This window comes from Myotis nattereri (assembly GCF_964212035.1).
Source record: "Myotis nattereri genome assembly, chromosome: X".
In the NCBI taxonomy this organism is placed as follows: domain Eukaryota; kingdom Metazoa; phylum Chordata; class Mammalia; order Chiroptera; family Vespertilionidae; genus Myotis; species Myotis nattereri.
In genome coordinates this window covers 120,969,862-120,985,509 of record NC_138078.1, presented here as the reverse complement: position 1 = coordinate 120,985,509, position 15,648 = coordinate 120,969,862, and the positions used below count along the sequence as shown (strand labels likewise).

General features: G+C 40.1%; 1 protein-coding gene across 2 annotated transcripts in view; it reads left to right on the top strand.

The window, feature by feature from the left end:
- Positions 1–351: 351 nt before the first annotated feature.
- The window catches only part of FRMD7 (FERM domain containing 7), a gene marked incomplete at both ends in the record, with an annotated part of 68,602 nt that continues 53,305 nt past the window's right edge, over positions 352–15,648 (top strand). For both annotated transcript variants that reach the window (XM_081081148.1, XM_081081147.1), the window contains one exon: positions 352–408. In XM_081081148.1, coding sequence (XP_080937274.1) covers positions 352–408 — 57 coding nt within the window. The remainder of the gene's footprint in view (positions 409–15,648) is intronic.

Genomic DNA, 15,648 nt, shown 5'->3' with positions numbered 1-15,648 from the left:
AAATGCTTTCTCTCTTTCATTTTTTTTTAAAATTTTTCTTTGAAAAAAGGGAACTGAGTTTAAGAGGACTAGAGAGAGTCCAGTTGGATTTGTTGTTGACCAAATAGGAGATTACCCAGATGCTATTAATCACCAGCACTCAGCAGCACAAATGCCCTTGGGTGTGCATCACTTCAAGCAAACAGAAGTGTACCCTGCTGACGATGGGGTGCCTGAGTAGGGGTGTGGGTGGGGTTGGGGAACCCGAGCACACTGCACCCAGCTGAGAGTGAGATTCCTTGAGAAAGCCCCTTTCTGTCACAGCACCCACAGCACTCTGAGCCTGCTTGCAGCCCAACAGCCTCTCCGAGAATGCTACATTTAAAAGTGCAATTTTTGGATGACTCCCAGAAGATTTTTGTGGTTGATGTAAGTGGAAATTACATTGCTATTATTCCTTTATTATTCATTCAATAATGGTCATTTGTGGACAGCCCATTTGCCAGCAATGTTATGTCTTCGTTAGGACTGAATGACGGAGGTCTGTGGTTTTTAGCTTTGGAAAAAGAAATCTGTATTTAATATTACAATGTAGCTCATGTTTTCCCATTAACTTTTCTTCTAGAACAGGTTCTCTTTTCTCAGGGGATGACAAAAGCAAGTTTTAAAGATATGCTAAATAGTTGTAAAAAGACAAAGAAGCAATAACTTAGTAGTCCTGCCCAAAGAGGTAGTATTGCTCATTGAAATAATTTGCCTATGAGTCTCACCCATGGACATTTATGGGGAGAAAACTGGTTCTGAGGGGAAGGAGAAGGGGAAAGCTATCCTCCTTTTTTGAAGAAAATCTATGGGCTTTGGGGTCAGGGTAGAAGTATGCAGTTGTAATGAGACCTTGGGAACTAATGACAAGTATGAAAGAGAAAAATAAGATAAGAGACTACTTAGTTTGATTTAGTGCTTGTAGTTCAGGGTTCTTAATATCATTCCTAGCTGCAAGATGATTGCATACAATTATACCTCATCTCTTCAAGAAAGAACAAATGTATTAAACGTATCATTTGGGACTCATCTTTCAATATAGTATGATATGTACATTTTGATGTCGGGTTTTATGTATGAGCATTTTGAAATCTATAATTTTATTGGAAGAAAAATGCAATTTGCTCTGATATTTACATTAGCTACTAACAAAGAACAAATAGCTCATTTTCTTTTAAATTCATACAAAATGCTGGTTGTTTTCTTTTATACATAAACTAACAACTGCTATTGGGTGTGCGGGTAACCCCTTTTTCAAAGGAGTGTTTCATTTTGATTTGAATAATGTGCTTTGCGGGTGATGGCTTCATGGCTTCAGATGCTGTTTTGCTGTCTCTTCCTTTCATATTTATTTGCAAAAGGCAGTTCAGTTCCACAAACCTGAATGATTTGTTTTTGTAGCAAATAGCTTCCATTAGAGGTATGAAGCATTTCCTATTTTTTTTCTTGGAACTATATTTAAGGAGTGGAAAATGTCTTTTGAGTAGTTTATCCATTTGCAGGCTGGTGGTGTATATTCATAGTGCTCCAGTACCTAAGTTAGTGAGCTGGGTATTCAAAAGACACTGCTTTAGGCTACACTTTTAATAGACATTTCAAGCAACTCAAAAAGGAATCTTTGACAACAAGTGACAGAAGGGCTTTCTGAATGTGGAGTTAAAATTCAGATCCAATTAAATGTGGGAGGGGGTGAGCATAGTACCATAGCTTCACAAAATTTTCCTTCTGAGGAGCTGATTCCAGCAACTTGAATCCAGCATGATTTGGCTTCAAGTCAGATTGTTTCTTTCCAGCTGCAGCACATTGTGTTCCTTGGGAAGATAATGGGAGAGTTTACCCAGCAATTCGGGTGTCACAGCATCTGATTCCTTTTGCTCTATAGAAGGCTACTTCTGTAAGTAGCAATCATGGTGTTACTGAGAGTGGCAATAGCATTAACTGTAGTCCCATGAGAAGCTTTCTCCTGAGAGGAAAGGAACCTTAAGTTAGCAGCCAATTATACAGCAGTATCTTCTCTTCTTCTTCTTTTTTTTTTAAAGAAGTTTTTATTGATTTTTTACAGAGAAGAGGGGAGAGGGATAGAGAGTTAGAAACATCAATGAGAGAGAACCATCAATCAGCTGCCTCCTGCACACCCCCTACTGGGGATGTGCCCGCAATCAAGGTATATGACCTTGACCGGAATTGAACCTGAGACCTTTCGGTCTGCAGGCCGACGCTCTATCCACTGAGCCAAGCCGGTTAGGGAAGTATCTTCTCTTCTTAACAATAGACTGATGATGATGATGTCAGCAGTATTAGTGAGTAACAAATGAATAACACTTTAACATTTACAAAGTAATCTCATATCCATTAGTTCGTTTGATCCTTCATTCTACCCTGTGAGTGAAGGTAGGAAAAAATTAATCTTTTCCCATTTTGCAAATAAAGAGATAAGTACTCAGGGAGCTTAAGTGGCTGTGTAGGATTACACAGCCTATAAATGCAAAGCAATCCAGAACTCACCCCACTATTCAATACACAGTTGTATTCAGAAGACTCATCTGTCAATAGCCTTTTAGTCCTATAATGTTGCTCATGCACATTATTTATTTTCTGTTGCTCTCAGAAGGCAAATAATTTGGCATACGGTCTTTGGTGACTGGTGTGTTCTGAGGAGCTATGTGAGAAAGTGGTTCTTAAGGAGGTTAGGGAGAACATGCTATGAATCTTTTCACTGATTCAAAAGCTTAAAAAACAACCTAAACATTTCCTCTTTTATTAGTACTCATCTCTTAACCAGGATGAAGAAATGCTTGGAACCATAATGGAGATAATCATTAGCAGCTAAGGAAAGTCACATGGAGGGGCTTTTTATACCAAAATTGACTGATATCTCAAGAGGCATGGATCAGTCTCAGAGAGAATTATTCTTCAAGATAAGATTTTAAAAACACAATTGGCTGCATAGGGAGAAATGGTGTCTTGGGCATTGGTGTTGATTTTACAGAAAGTACTGTAGTAGAAATATGAAAAGAACACATGATCAGATAGAATGATGTCTCTTGGGTAAGGCTAATTGGCATCCAGAATGCTTTATTCTACCCCCACTAGCAATTTCTTGGTGAATTTGATGGTGTCCAAGATCTGGCTCGGGCCTACAGAATCAGAAGCCTGATTTGTCAGCACTCCACAAGAACTGAAGTCTGAGACTGTTATTTAAAATCAGGATGTCAGTGTTACTACTTACAGTGGGAATGGGGACACTAAGGTCCTCTCATCAGTTACATCAAATACCAAGTGTCAGAAAAGTCAGATTTAAAAGAATTAAACATCTGATTCTAATATTTGATGGCCTAATAATCATCCATCTCCACAAAGGCCCTATCATTCAGACCTTTTAGTCATTCATTCATTTCATTATTTTGTTAACAAATTATTATCGAGATCATAATGTGTTCCAGGCCCTGTTCTGGGCACATTATACTCTACCATATAAGTAGGTAAAGTTCTAGAGCAAGGGCACACTCTTGACTGGGCCGTGCTGGCTTTTTGCTACCAACTATGGCTTCAGTGATTCATTTTCCCCTCATTGCATGATTGAAAATCTCCCTTTGTTATTGACCTATTTTAACTTGTCAATGCCTTAAATTAGATTACTTGGAAGAGTGGTTGGCCACAGACCCATCCTGGTTTTTTGAAGTTTCTTTGAGTATCTATGTACAGAGGCACTGTGTGCTAATTTTACAGATGAACTCTGAGAATATTTTTCAACCTTTTATTTTCTGAATTTCCAAAAGTATTTGGGAAATGCAGGGTAGATATGGAACTTCAAAATTGCTGAAATGTGCCTACTAGACTGTAATCCAATGAAAAATTGTATTTAGTAAAAACCTCATTTTATTTTTCAAGCTCTCATGTTGAAGAAACTTGATTTTTGTTAAATATCAACATCATATCTAGGATGGCACTAATCATGGACTTCATATACTTAGATAATCAAGGTGGGCTCTCTAGAATGATGATGGGAGTGGGTAAGCAGAAGGAGAAATGGAATAAGGTAATGCTTTAAATAATAATTGCAGATTTTAGCCCTGGCTGGTGTGGCTCAGTTGCTTGGGCATAGTCCCATGCACTGAGAGGTCGCCAGTTCATTTTCCTGTTAGGGTACATCCCCAGGCCGTGGCTTGATCCCCAGTACGGGTCATGCAGGAGGTGTGATGATTCTTGATGTTTCTCTCTCATCAATATTTCTCTCCCTAAAGAAAAATCAATAAAATATATTTTAAAAATAATTGTAGATTTAAATGTAAATTCAGTTTTGTCTATTATGGAGATTGGAATTTTCTTGGCTAAAAAAAAAGGAAAGATCAAATCTAAGGCTTTCTCAGCTTTTAGAAATAGTAGAGGTCAGGTTTCTAGCTTGACTATGGTTCTTCCTAATATGCACACATACCAGTAACAGTAATGAATGTCCTTGAAGGATGACCTTTTTTTCTAAAGACTGGACTGTTTGCTTATCTCGAGTATATACGGAGAGTTTTCAAAACCAATAATCCCATCAATATATTTGACACAGTTATGTCTGCTATTCCCCCCTGCCTGTGGCAGTGCTGTATTTGGAGAAGCATAGTGGAGGTGAAGAACAGCTTTGTTTGTGAATTTTCCCCAAACGTAATTCACTTTGATGGTTTATGGAGCCTAAAGTCAAAATAAGAGGTTCGAAATATCTCAAATCTTACCTTTACCTGATTGCTAAGTGACTGTATTGTTAATCACAACAGGTACCTGGTAGCTTACACAGGGAGAATATAGTGAGTCAGCTTACCTCATTTTTTTAAGAGCAAGCCCATCATAAAGGCCACCAGGCAGCATTTTCTGAAAGAGGCAGAGGGCAGGCAGTACCAGGACAGAGAACTATTCAAGATAAATAACAAAGCAAAGAATGCCTAGTGATTATTTTTAATTGGTAGTGTGGTATTTACCCTCGGATGATAAGGGATCTTTTGTAATTTTGTCAGTGATGAAAAGCTACCTCTCCCTTTCATAAGGAAAAGCTGTCCCAACTCCTATGAGATGGAATATTTTTGTGTAGTGGAATGTTCCTGGACTTGGGGCTACAAATACTGAGCCATTTTAGTGTTGTAACCTTGAGCCAGTCACTTACTCTCTTAGCTCCCTGAGTTGTTGTGAGGGGAAATATAAATGATGTAATATATATTTAGAGTCTGATAATGTAGGATAAATTTGACTGTACCACTTACAAGCTGTGTGGCCTTGGGCAAGTCACTTAGCATATCTGAGACTTAGTTTTGTCAACTCTAAAAACTTGAACCTTATGGATGGTGGGCACAATGTGCAATATACAGATATTGTAACATAGAAATCCACACCTGAACTTTATCTGATCATGTTGACCAATGTTACCCCAATAAATTTAAATAAACAAACAAACAAACAAACAAATAAATAAATACAAACTTGGACTTGAAGTATCAGGAAAAATTTTCCAAATAATAAACAATTTAAGTTCCTGAGTAGGAACTAAGGAGATAAAGAGTGAGAACTAGAGAGTGTTGAGGGATTTATGGTGGTCTACACAAAGGAAAAATTAAAGGCCAATATGAAAAAGAGAACATGTCCTTTCAAGGAAAAAAAAGGTCAATCTGAGTGAATAGTGGAGTGTTGAAAAGAAGATGGAGAGTAGCTAGAAATTAAGATGAAGCACAGATATGGGAAAATTGGACAGATACATGCAAAAAAAATGAAATGACCGCCAACTTATACCATACACAAGAATAAACTTAAAATGGATAAAAGACTTAAATGTAAGTTGTGAAACCAGAAAAATTCTTAAAGTAAACATAGGCAGCAAAATCTCAGACATTTCTCATAGCAATATGTTTGTGGATACATCTCCTAGGCCAAGGGAAACTAAGGAGAAAATAAACAAATGGGACCACATCAAAATAAAAAGCTTCTATACAGCAAAAGAAACCATCAACAAAATGAAAAGGAAGCTCACTATATGGGGGAACATATTCGGCAATGATACATCTGATAAAAGGTTAATATCCGAAATATATAAGGAACTCATACAACTTAACAAAGGGAAGACAAACAATTCAATTAAAAAATGGGCAAAGGACCTAAATAGACAGTTCTCCAAAGTGGACAGACAGAAGTCCAAGAGACATATGAAAAAATGCTCAAAGTCACTGATCATCAGAGAGATACAAATTAAAATGACAGTATGAGGTATCACTTCACATCTGTCAGAATTTCTACCATCAACAAATCAATAAATGACAAGTGGTGATGAGATGAAGAAAAGGGACCCCTAGTGCACTGCTGGTGGGAATGCAGACTGGTGCAGTCATTATGGAAAACAGTGGAGTTTCCTCAAAAAATTAAATATGGAACTGCCATTTGACCCAGTGATCCCACTTTTAGGAATATATCCTAAGAGACCCAAAACACCGATCAGAAAGAATATATACACCCCTATGTTCATAGCAGTGCAATTTATAATAGCTAAGATCTGGAAACAGCCCAAGTGCCCATCAGTAGATGAGTGGATAAGAAAGCCGTGGTACATTTACACCATGGAATACTATGCAATAGTAAAAAAGAAGGATCTCTTACCCTTTGAGACAGCATGGAAGGACCTGAAGAGTATGATGCTAAGTGAAATAAGCCCAGAGAAAGACAAGTATCACATGATCTCACTCATATGTGGAATCTAATGAACAAAATAGATCCAGAGACATAGAAGCATGGAACAGACTGTCGAATCTCAGAGGGAAGAAAGGGATGGGTGGATGGGTGGGTGTGAAGAGATCAACTAAAGAACTTGTATGCATATATGCATAACCCATAGACACAGACAATAGGGTGGTAAAGGCCTGGGGTGGGGAGCGGGGATGGGCTAGAAGGGGTCAATGAGGGAAAGGGGACATATGTAATACTTTCAACAATAAAGATTTTTTTTAAGATGAAGCACAGCTAGCCATGTGGTTTATATTCTGAAAGTGATAGAGAATCACTTGAGAATTTAAGAAGCTAAAATTGTGGATATTAGCATGTGCTTACTAATTAATTTATGCATTCATTTGCTAAGCCAATATTTAATAAAATGTGTTCTAAGTGTTGGAGATGCCAGGTAGAAACTGAATAATAGCCTCAAGTTCAGAGGCTCCAATTTTAGATACTCAACCTATGTCCTAAGAAGGACATAGGAAAAAATGCTCAAACATCAATATTCCAACCTGAAAGTGAATGGTGGAGACAGACAGGCTTTATGCAACAGATGATAATAAAAAGTAGAATTTCTAGATGCATTTGATCCTGGTCTACATATGAAAGATGAGTGAGAGGAATCTAGATGACCTTCAAATTTCTGGCTTAGGTGACTGGATGGTGGCTCCCTTTCACCAAGACAGAGAACAGAATAAAAGTAGTAAGTTTAAGATGGGCAATACGAGTTTTGTATTGGACTTATAGATTATCAAAAAAGAAACATGTCTAGATTGGGCAGACCTGAGTTCTATTCCAAGCTCTAACAATTTTAAGTTGTGAAACCTCAGGTGAATCACTTCACCTCTCTGAGCCAGTGCCCTTATCACTAAAACTAGAGGCCTGGTGCATGAAGTTCAGATATCCCTCTCACAATCTGGGACTGCTGACCCCTAACTGCTCACCTGTCTACTTGCTGGATAGCCACTAACCACTTCTGCCTGCAGGTGGATCGCCCCCTAACTGCTACCCTGCAGGCCTGATTGATACCTAACTGCTTGCTGCTGGCCCAATCTCCCCCAACAGCCCTACCCTGCCAACCTGATCACCCCCAACTGCCATCCCCTGCTGGCCCAATGGTCCTCAACTGCCCTCTCCTGCCAGCCTGATCACCCCAACTGCCCCCCCTGGTAGCCTGCTGGCCCCAAACTGCCCTCCCCTGCAGGCCTGGTCACCGCCAACTGCCCTCCCTTGCCGGCCTAGTTTCCCACAAATGTCCTACCCTGCTGGCCTGATCTCATGCTAACTGCCCCCCCTCCCCGGCCAGCCTGATGGCCCCCAACTGCCCTCCCCTGCAGGCCTGGTTGCCCTCAACTACCCCGCCCCCCCCCCCCCGGCCTGGTCACCCCCAACTGCCCTCCCTCCTGGCCTGATCTCGCCCCCATCTGCCTCCCCTGCTGGCATGATCTTGTCCCCAACTGCCCCCACCCTGCCAGCCTGATCACCCCAACTGCCCTCCTCTACAGGCCTGGTCCCCCCCAACTGCCCTCCCCTGCCGACCTGATTACCCACAACTGCCCTCCTCTGCCAGCCATCTTGTGGTGATCATCTTGTGGTGGCCATCTTGTGATGACGTCATGAGATGCCACCTAGGCTTTTATTATATAGGATAAGGATAATCACAGCACCTACCTCACGAAGTCATTGTGAATATAAATGAAATTCCAGAGGTAAAGTTTCTGATGCAAAATAAGTGCTCAAACCATGTTAATTCCTCCCTTCCTTGCTTATAGACCTCTTTATTTCTCTGGTTTGCAAATCAATATAGAATGACCTTTCACCCTCAACCTGGAGTTTCTTAAGATAAGCTTAATTTTGCCACCCACCTCCAGGCAATAGAACTTTGTTTCCCCAGGTCTCCACTTCCTCTTGGGTTTCCCAAGGTTAATTTATCCTGCCTTTCTGAGTGGTTTGCCTTTGCTTAGTCAATAGTCCCAGGGGATTTGTTCTTCTCCTGGAGTCATTAATCCTGGGAGGGTTCATAAAAGCTGTCTAGAGTTACCTAAAATAATGTTGGGCTTCCTTAAGGAAGCTGATGGAAATAGCCAAACCCTTTGTGATTTAACTACATTTTAAATTAATCTGTGGTTAGTTTCTTAATCCCTTTCACCTTTTTCATCCACCCCCCCCCCCCACTTACCTGGGATATAAAGTACAGCATAGGGAATATAATCAATAATATTATAATAATTATGTATGATGTCAGATAGGTAGTAGCCTGCCGGGAGCCGGTCCATCCTTGGTGTTTCAAGGGACCTGGCATATATGGCATACTGTTCTTAATATGTTTGCTCACCTTCTTGGCACTATGTGTTTTAACCAAGGTCTCCTCTCTGAGAAAGGTTGTTTCCCCAGGTAGGGATTTTCCCCTGAAGTTAGGGAGGGAATAAAACCCCTCAACTAAGTGCCAGGCGGGTAATTAATCACTTTAACTATGAACAATCATGCTTAAGCTACATAATCTTTACTCCCTGGAATGGAGATAAGAAACGCCCTAACCTTTGTAATAGAGATTGATAGGATTGAATCAACTGGTATAAATACAGATGTAACAAGACAGCAAGACACAGAACCTAGATACAGAACCTACACACAGAACCTAGACACAGAACCTAGACACAGAACCTAGAGACAGAACCCAGCTACAGAACCCAGCTACAGAACCTGGCGACCAAACCTGGCTGGAGAACCTAGCGAGAGAACATGGCTACAGAACCTGGCTGGAGATCCTAGACAGAACTTGGCTGGAGAACTGGCTACAGAACCTGGCTGGAGAACCTGGAGAACCTAGTGTTAGGTTAGGTGGCTCAGGAGGCGGTGCAAGAAATAGAGTCCAGTGAATCAGAAAAGAAAGGAAAGGAAAAGGTTTATTCTGCGTCCCTGGGAGACCCATGTACCCCAAGGACAGGGCACGTGGATTCACGCCAACAGGGAGGGGGGCGCTTTTTTTATACTGCGGTTGGGTGAGGGGCGGGGACATGAGCTGAGGAATTCTCTGCTGCAGGGAATGGGCGGAATATTCAGGACGAAGTTCTTACCTGTGTGGGGGTATGTGAATTCAGGGAGAAGAAGCTGGTATCTGTGTCTGGCACCTTGATCTGTGAGAAATTCCAGGGGAAGTCCATTATCTCATCACATGCCTGCATGCATCCGAACCTGCGCTCTCTCCGACCTAACACCTAGCAAGAGAACATGGACACAGAACCTGGCTGGAGATCCTAACCAGAACTTCGCTGGAGATCCAGACCAGAACTTGGCTGGAGATCCTGGCTAGAGATCCTGGCTAGGCTGCTGATCAACTGAACGCTGTCTCCATGTCATTCCTTCTTCGCCGACTCCGTCCACACTTTTGGGGACCCCTGGACCTGCTGGGGCAGGACCCCAGCAGTAGCCTTGTCGGGTGATTAATTCATAAGGTATATAAATGTCTAATCATTATATTGCATACCTAAAACTAATATAATATTATATGTCAATTGTAATTATAAAATTAATTTTAAAAAAATAAAAACAAAAAGCTTAAGAAAATTGCTCTGTGGTAACTACTCTTAGTAATGCTAACACAGTTCATAACAATGGTAACAACAATACTACTGACTAATAATATCAATAGCCTATGTTCCAGATATATTTTGCATACACTATCTCATGTAATGTTCACACACAAAAATATGATTGTCACTATCTAGGTTATTTATATAACCTCTCTGTGCCTTGGGTTTGGTCATTTGTAAAATGAGGATAATGTTAATGCCCACTACATAGAATCATTACAAGGGTTGAACGAATTAATATATCTAAAACAGAACAGTAGCATAAAAATATTTTCTACATGAATACCCCATAAAATTTGGCTCCAGCTCTAACCGGTTTGACTCAGTGGTAGAGCATTGGCCTGTGGACTGAAGGTCCCAGGTTTGATTCCGGTCAAGGTCATGTACCTTGGTTGCCTGCACATCCCCAGTGCGGGGGTGTGCAGGAGGCAGCTGATCGATGTTTTTCTCTCATCGATGTTTCTAACTCTCTATCCCTCTCCCTTTCTCTCTGTAAAAAAATCAATAAAATATATTTTTAAAAAATTGGCTCCAAATTTAGATGGTAAATATGTCCTAATACTCTTGTCTACACAGCAATATCCAAGTGAATAAGACCAGGAATGTTATTGCTATCTTTATTTTACAGGCATGTAAACTGAGGTACAGAGAGGTTGACTTATCCAAGGTAGCATTGCTATTTAAGTTAATGGGCGATCTGGGATTCAAGCCCCATTTGAGCTTCAAAACCCTGGCTGGTTATTGGTTAGGTAATAGACTTATGACTCAAGTGGGATTGCTGTATGTGTTTGTTGTAAAGCTTCCTGGTTTTCCAGGACTTTTTGATATATGTTCTAGTTGCAAGCACCTGGTCCCATCAAAAGGTGCTCAATCAACTTTTGATGACAGGCTGACCAACAGGCTGACCATAACAACTCATCACCACCCCCGTGCCTGTACAAAAAAACTCAATTGATGAAGCTTCTAAACCATGTTAGGAAAATCATCCTGGAATCATAATGTCCCACCCTAGCCAATGTAGGCTATTTCTTTGCCAGGGATTTATTTGTCATTGCCAGGGATTTATTTGCCAGCTGCTATGATGAATGTCTTTGTTTAAACTACTGAGTTTGCTTTGCTCCTTGTAGCCTAAGGTTTGTTGATTCAGAGAATAAATTGAATTGAAAAAGAAAGTGCTTGTGCTTTATAGGCCCAAGGCCAGGCTGAGCAGTGGCCAAGGGTGGTTTAGGTGCCCTCTCTCCCACTCCTCTAGGGCCCCCGTATCCTCTGCTGTCACCTGGCTGCCAGGCTTCCCTCCTGATATTAGAGCTCAAAGGAAAGGCCTGGACTCAAGCTTTCCCACCCACACCGCTCCCTTGGCCCTTCCCATTCCCACAGCTGAAAGGAGGAGGGAACCTGAACCCAACATTTAAGGCACTGGGGTGGGGATTGGGAAACTGTCTTTGGAGTTGGGTGGTTGGTAGTTGGGTGTTTGTTCAAGAATCCACTGGTGGGAATCTCTATGAAGAGTTTCCGTTAGTTGGGGCCTTGACACTCCTTTTTTCATCACAGTGCAGAGCTCCATCTGCTGCCTGGACACTGGGAAGGACTAGCTGAAGCAAGAGCTCTCAACAGAATTTCTGAGTGAAACTTGCTAAAGGTCAACATTCTTCTGAATTCTATAATAGTTTCTCTCTTTCCTTTACTAGTAAATGCCATTTACCCTGTATTCGCATCATTGTTTGACCTGTTAGTTTTAACTGGTGCTTTAAGACACGAGGTTGTCAATTGCAACTGAGAGACTGAGAAATTCTTCAAATTGAATGAACTGAGTCCAATCCCTTGAGTTCAAAAGGGTATGGCCTGAAGGGAAGAACCACTTGGGAGGTGGCCAGAGTGCCTCAGAAATTTCCTAAAAGAACCAGGAGCCTACCGTTCCAGCAGCAGAGAGAGCAGTGCTGGCCTTTGTGGTAGTAGGTGCCACTAAGCAGTTTTGTGCCAGACTCTCAGAACTGAAAAAAATGTTTGGTTAGATCAGTTTTACTCTGAGAGATTCACCCTTAATAGACTGTTTGCCCCACAGGAGGTAGTGGGGAACTGGCCAATGAGGTGCCAGAGAAAGGCACCACTAGGGAGATCTGCTGAAGGCTGCAAAGCTCAGGAAAAAATGGAAGGTGACAGAAGGGCCACTTCTTTGGGGGTTTTAGAACTCTCTATTGTATAGCTGGTCTGTTCACAACATGGCTGTTACGCAAAACCTCCAACTGTTAACCCCAAAGAATCTTATTCCAGCCCTCTTTCCTATATTCCCTCTTCCTCTTTACTCACTTCCTCATTCCTTTCTGGGTCCAAGGTGTGAGGCTAGAGAGGGGTGGTCTGTCTGGGTGAGATGACCTCAGGCCCTGGAAGCACTTAGGCATGGCACCTCACCACTAATAGCTGGTCTGTGCTGTCTTAAACAAAAGGTACTTTGTTCTCTGAGATTCCATCTACATGGTGGAATTTACTTTCAACAAACTTAAACAAAGGCAAAGGTTCTCCAGAATTTTATACTCAGAACATTCTAAGTGATTGCAAGAGATCTGTCACAAATTTACTATCATTTACCGTTTATGCTACGGGATATTTTCTGAACAAACATTGTTCTAGGAATTTCCACTTGCATTATTTCATATAATTAGTTGATAAGTTTTTAAAATAGGCATAATTATTCTATTTCATTCATTAATCACTCATTTAACAAATTCTTATGAGCCCTCACTGCTTCCATGCACAGTGGTAGCTACTGAGGATGCAGAGAAAAATAAGAAATAGTATCTGATCTCAAAGACCTCCTAGTCTAGTAGAAGAATTAAAAACTGAAACAGGTATGTACACTAAAGTGTGATTTATACAAATGACAGTGACAAGAACAGTTTTTTAATAGAAAAACAAAGGAGGAGCACCTAACCTAGATTGAAGTGTGTCTGTGGAGGGAATGGTCAGACAGGTTTTCTTGAGGGGGATAATGTCTAACCTGAATCTTAATGACCAGTACTAATTACTTATGTTTTTAAATATTTTTTATTGATATTTAGAGAGAAAGAGGAAGGGAGGGGGAGAGAGAAACATTGATGTGAGATTGGAACATCAATTGGCTGCCTCCTTTTGGAAGTTAAAATTGAGGGGAGAGAATGCTGTGAGAGTGGTGAGACAATGTGAGATGAACTAGAAGATACAAACATGGGCCAAGTCATAAAAGGAATTTTTCATATGATGAAGTCAAGGTTCAGCAAGGTTAAATATGAACCCACAGTCATACAACTGCCAGGAATTAAAAGTACATGTATTGACTCCAGAGCCCACACTATTTCCTCATACAGTCTACTACCTTTAAATTTCTGATACCCAGTAGGAAGTTTGGGTTCATAAAATCCTTTCACAGCTTCACCAAACAAGGGCAACCACTGTCATGAATCTTGTCCAGAATTTGCATTTGTATTTCAGTATTTAAATAAAATTTTACACAAAAATATTTTAGTATTTAATTGAAAGTCTTAAACAAAAATAGGACAAACAACCAACAATGCAACCTAAATGAGATGGGGAATTCAATTTCTGGAAAAACATTGTTTAAGGAAATGATTAAGATTGTGTATAAAGATGGATATACATCTTTGTGTTTTGTCTACCTTAGTGTTTTTTTTGCAATAACTAAAAGGAGAATATAATTTTCATATTTAACAAGGTGGTCTCCTATACAGTAACTAATGGTTATATTAATAATACAATACTACGTTTTTTAAAAATTTGGTCACCAAAAAGTGTTGCATCACATGTATTATGAATTATCCGAAAAGCTTTATCCTAAGGTTCTAATACTGTCTTGTTTCTTGATGGATGGGATTACAAGCACTTTATTTCTTTCTGCTTGCTTTTCTGTTTCTTTTTTACCCTGATTTTTAAATGAGCATATTTTGCTTTCTGAATGAGAAAAAAAAAAACCCTCAAAAACAAAACAATGAAAAAAACCCTTCATTTAAAAAATGGTTGCTAAATATAAGTTTTATTTTCTACATAAGCAATCAAAATAGGGAACTCCTCACAAAATGGCAGAGCCAGACATTTCAATCTGCTCACAGCCACATCATATGATCTGTGAGGGCTCCAGGCATCTATCCCAAAATATCAACCCCATTGTCCACTAGCCCACAATTACTATTCAATTCATTTCAAAGGTAAATAGTAACAATAATAGCTAATATATCAAAAGAAAGTTTATTATGTTGTAGGCACTATTATAAGTATTTTACATGTATTAACTTATTGAAATCCTCGGTGAAGTAAGGGCTATCAATATCCCCATTTGAGTGTGCAATAAATTGGATAGAGATGTGAAGCAATTTGCCCAAAGTCACAGAATCATGAGTGATAGAAATATAATTTCAATCAGGCAGTCTGGGTTAAGAGGCCATGCACTTAACTACTATATTTGTTCTTTAAGTCTTGTCTTTTAAGAACCTCTGTGTTGGAGTTATCTTGGCATCATTTCACATCTTAAGCAGTTAGCTCTTGTGTGTGTTGGGAGTAGTGATATAGAAAACAAGGTCAGCAGTTTCAGGGAAGAACTGACTTGGGGTAAACAGGACCTATAAGAGCTGTTAGGGAGCTTTCATGGGACAGTTGGACAATGGAAACAGTTCAGAGGAATGAGTAGGATTAGAAAGATAAGATATAGTACGTCTGAGAATTGCATGGGTTCAATATCAGGGAGTGATTATAGAGCCAAAAGGACACAATGGATTCTCTTCATTCAGCAAAGTCAGTGACTGTCTATAATATAGTCAGCGCTTTACTTGAAACATAGTAGATGCTCAATAACTATCTGTTGAAGCAATGAAAGAATGAATTCTCTTCTTGTTCTCAGCTGCCAGGCAGCTAATCTCTGCTCCAACAAGTTAGCTGAAAAAATGCCAGTTAGCTAATAAAACATTCTAGGAAGTCAAATATTGAGTCAGATGGGATGTAAACTTACCCTGGATGAGCCCTGCATCCATGTAAAACTGTGTGGTCACAGTAAGCCATCACTAACTGTTTGAAATAGTATTACCAGAGATGAGAAATGCTCTGACTTAGGTTCCCCCAAAGTTCGATAAAGGAGAGGTTGTCTCTACTCATACTAGCTTACAAAGGCTCCCCAAGTGTGTCTGCAATACCACCAGGAACATGTTGTTTGTTTGTTTCTGCATTCGGAGGGCTGTGCATTAGACCCTCCTAAACTGGGACAAACAAATGTCAAATTCAACATTCAGAAGGGAGAAATATATTTGATTTTGATTTC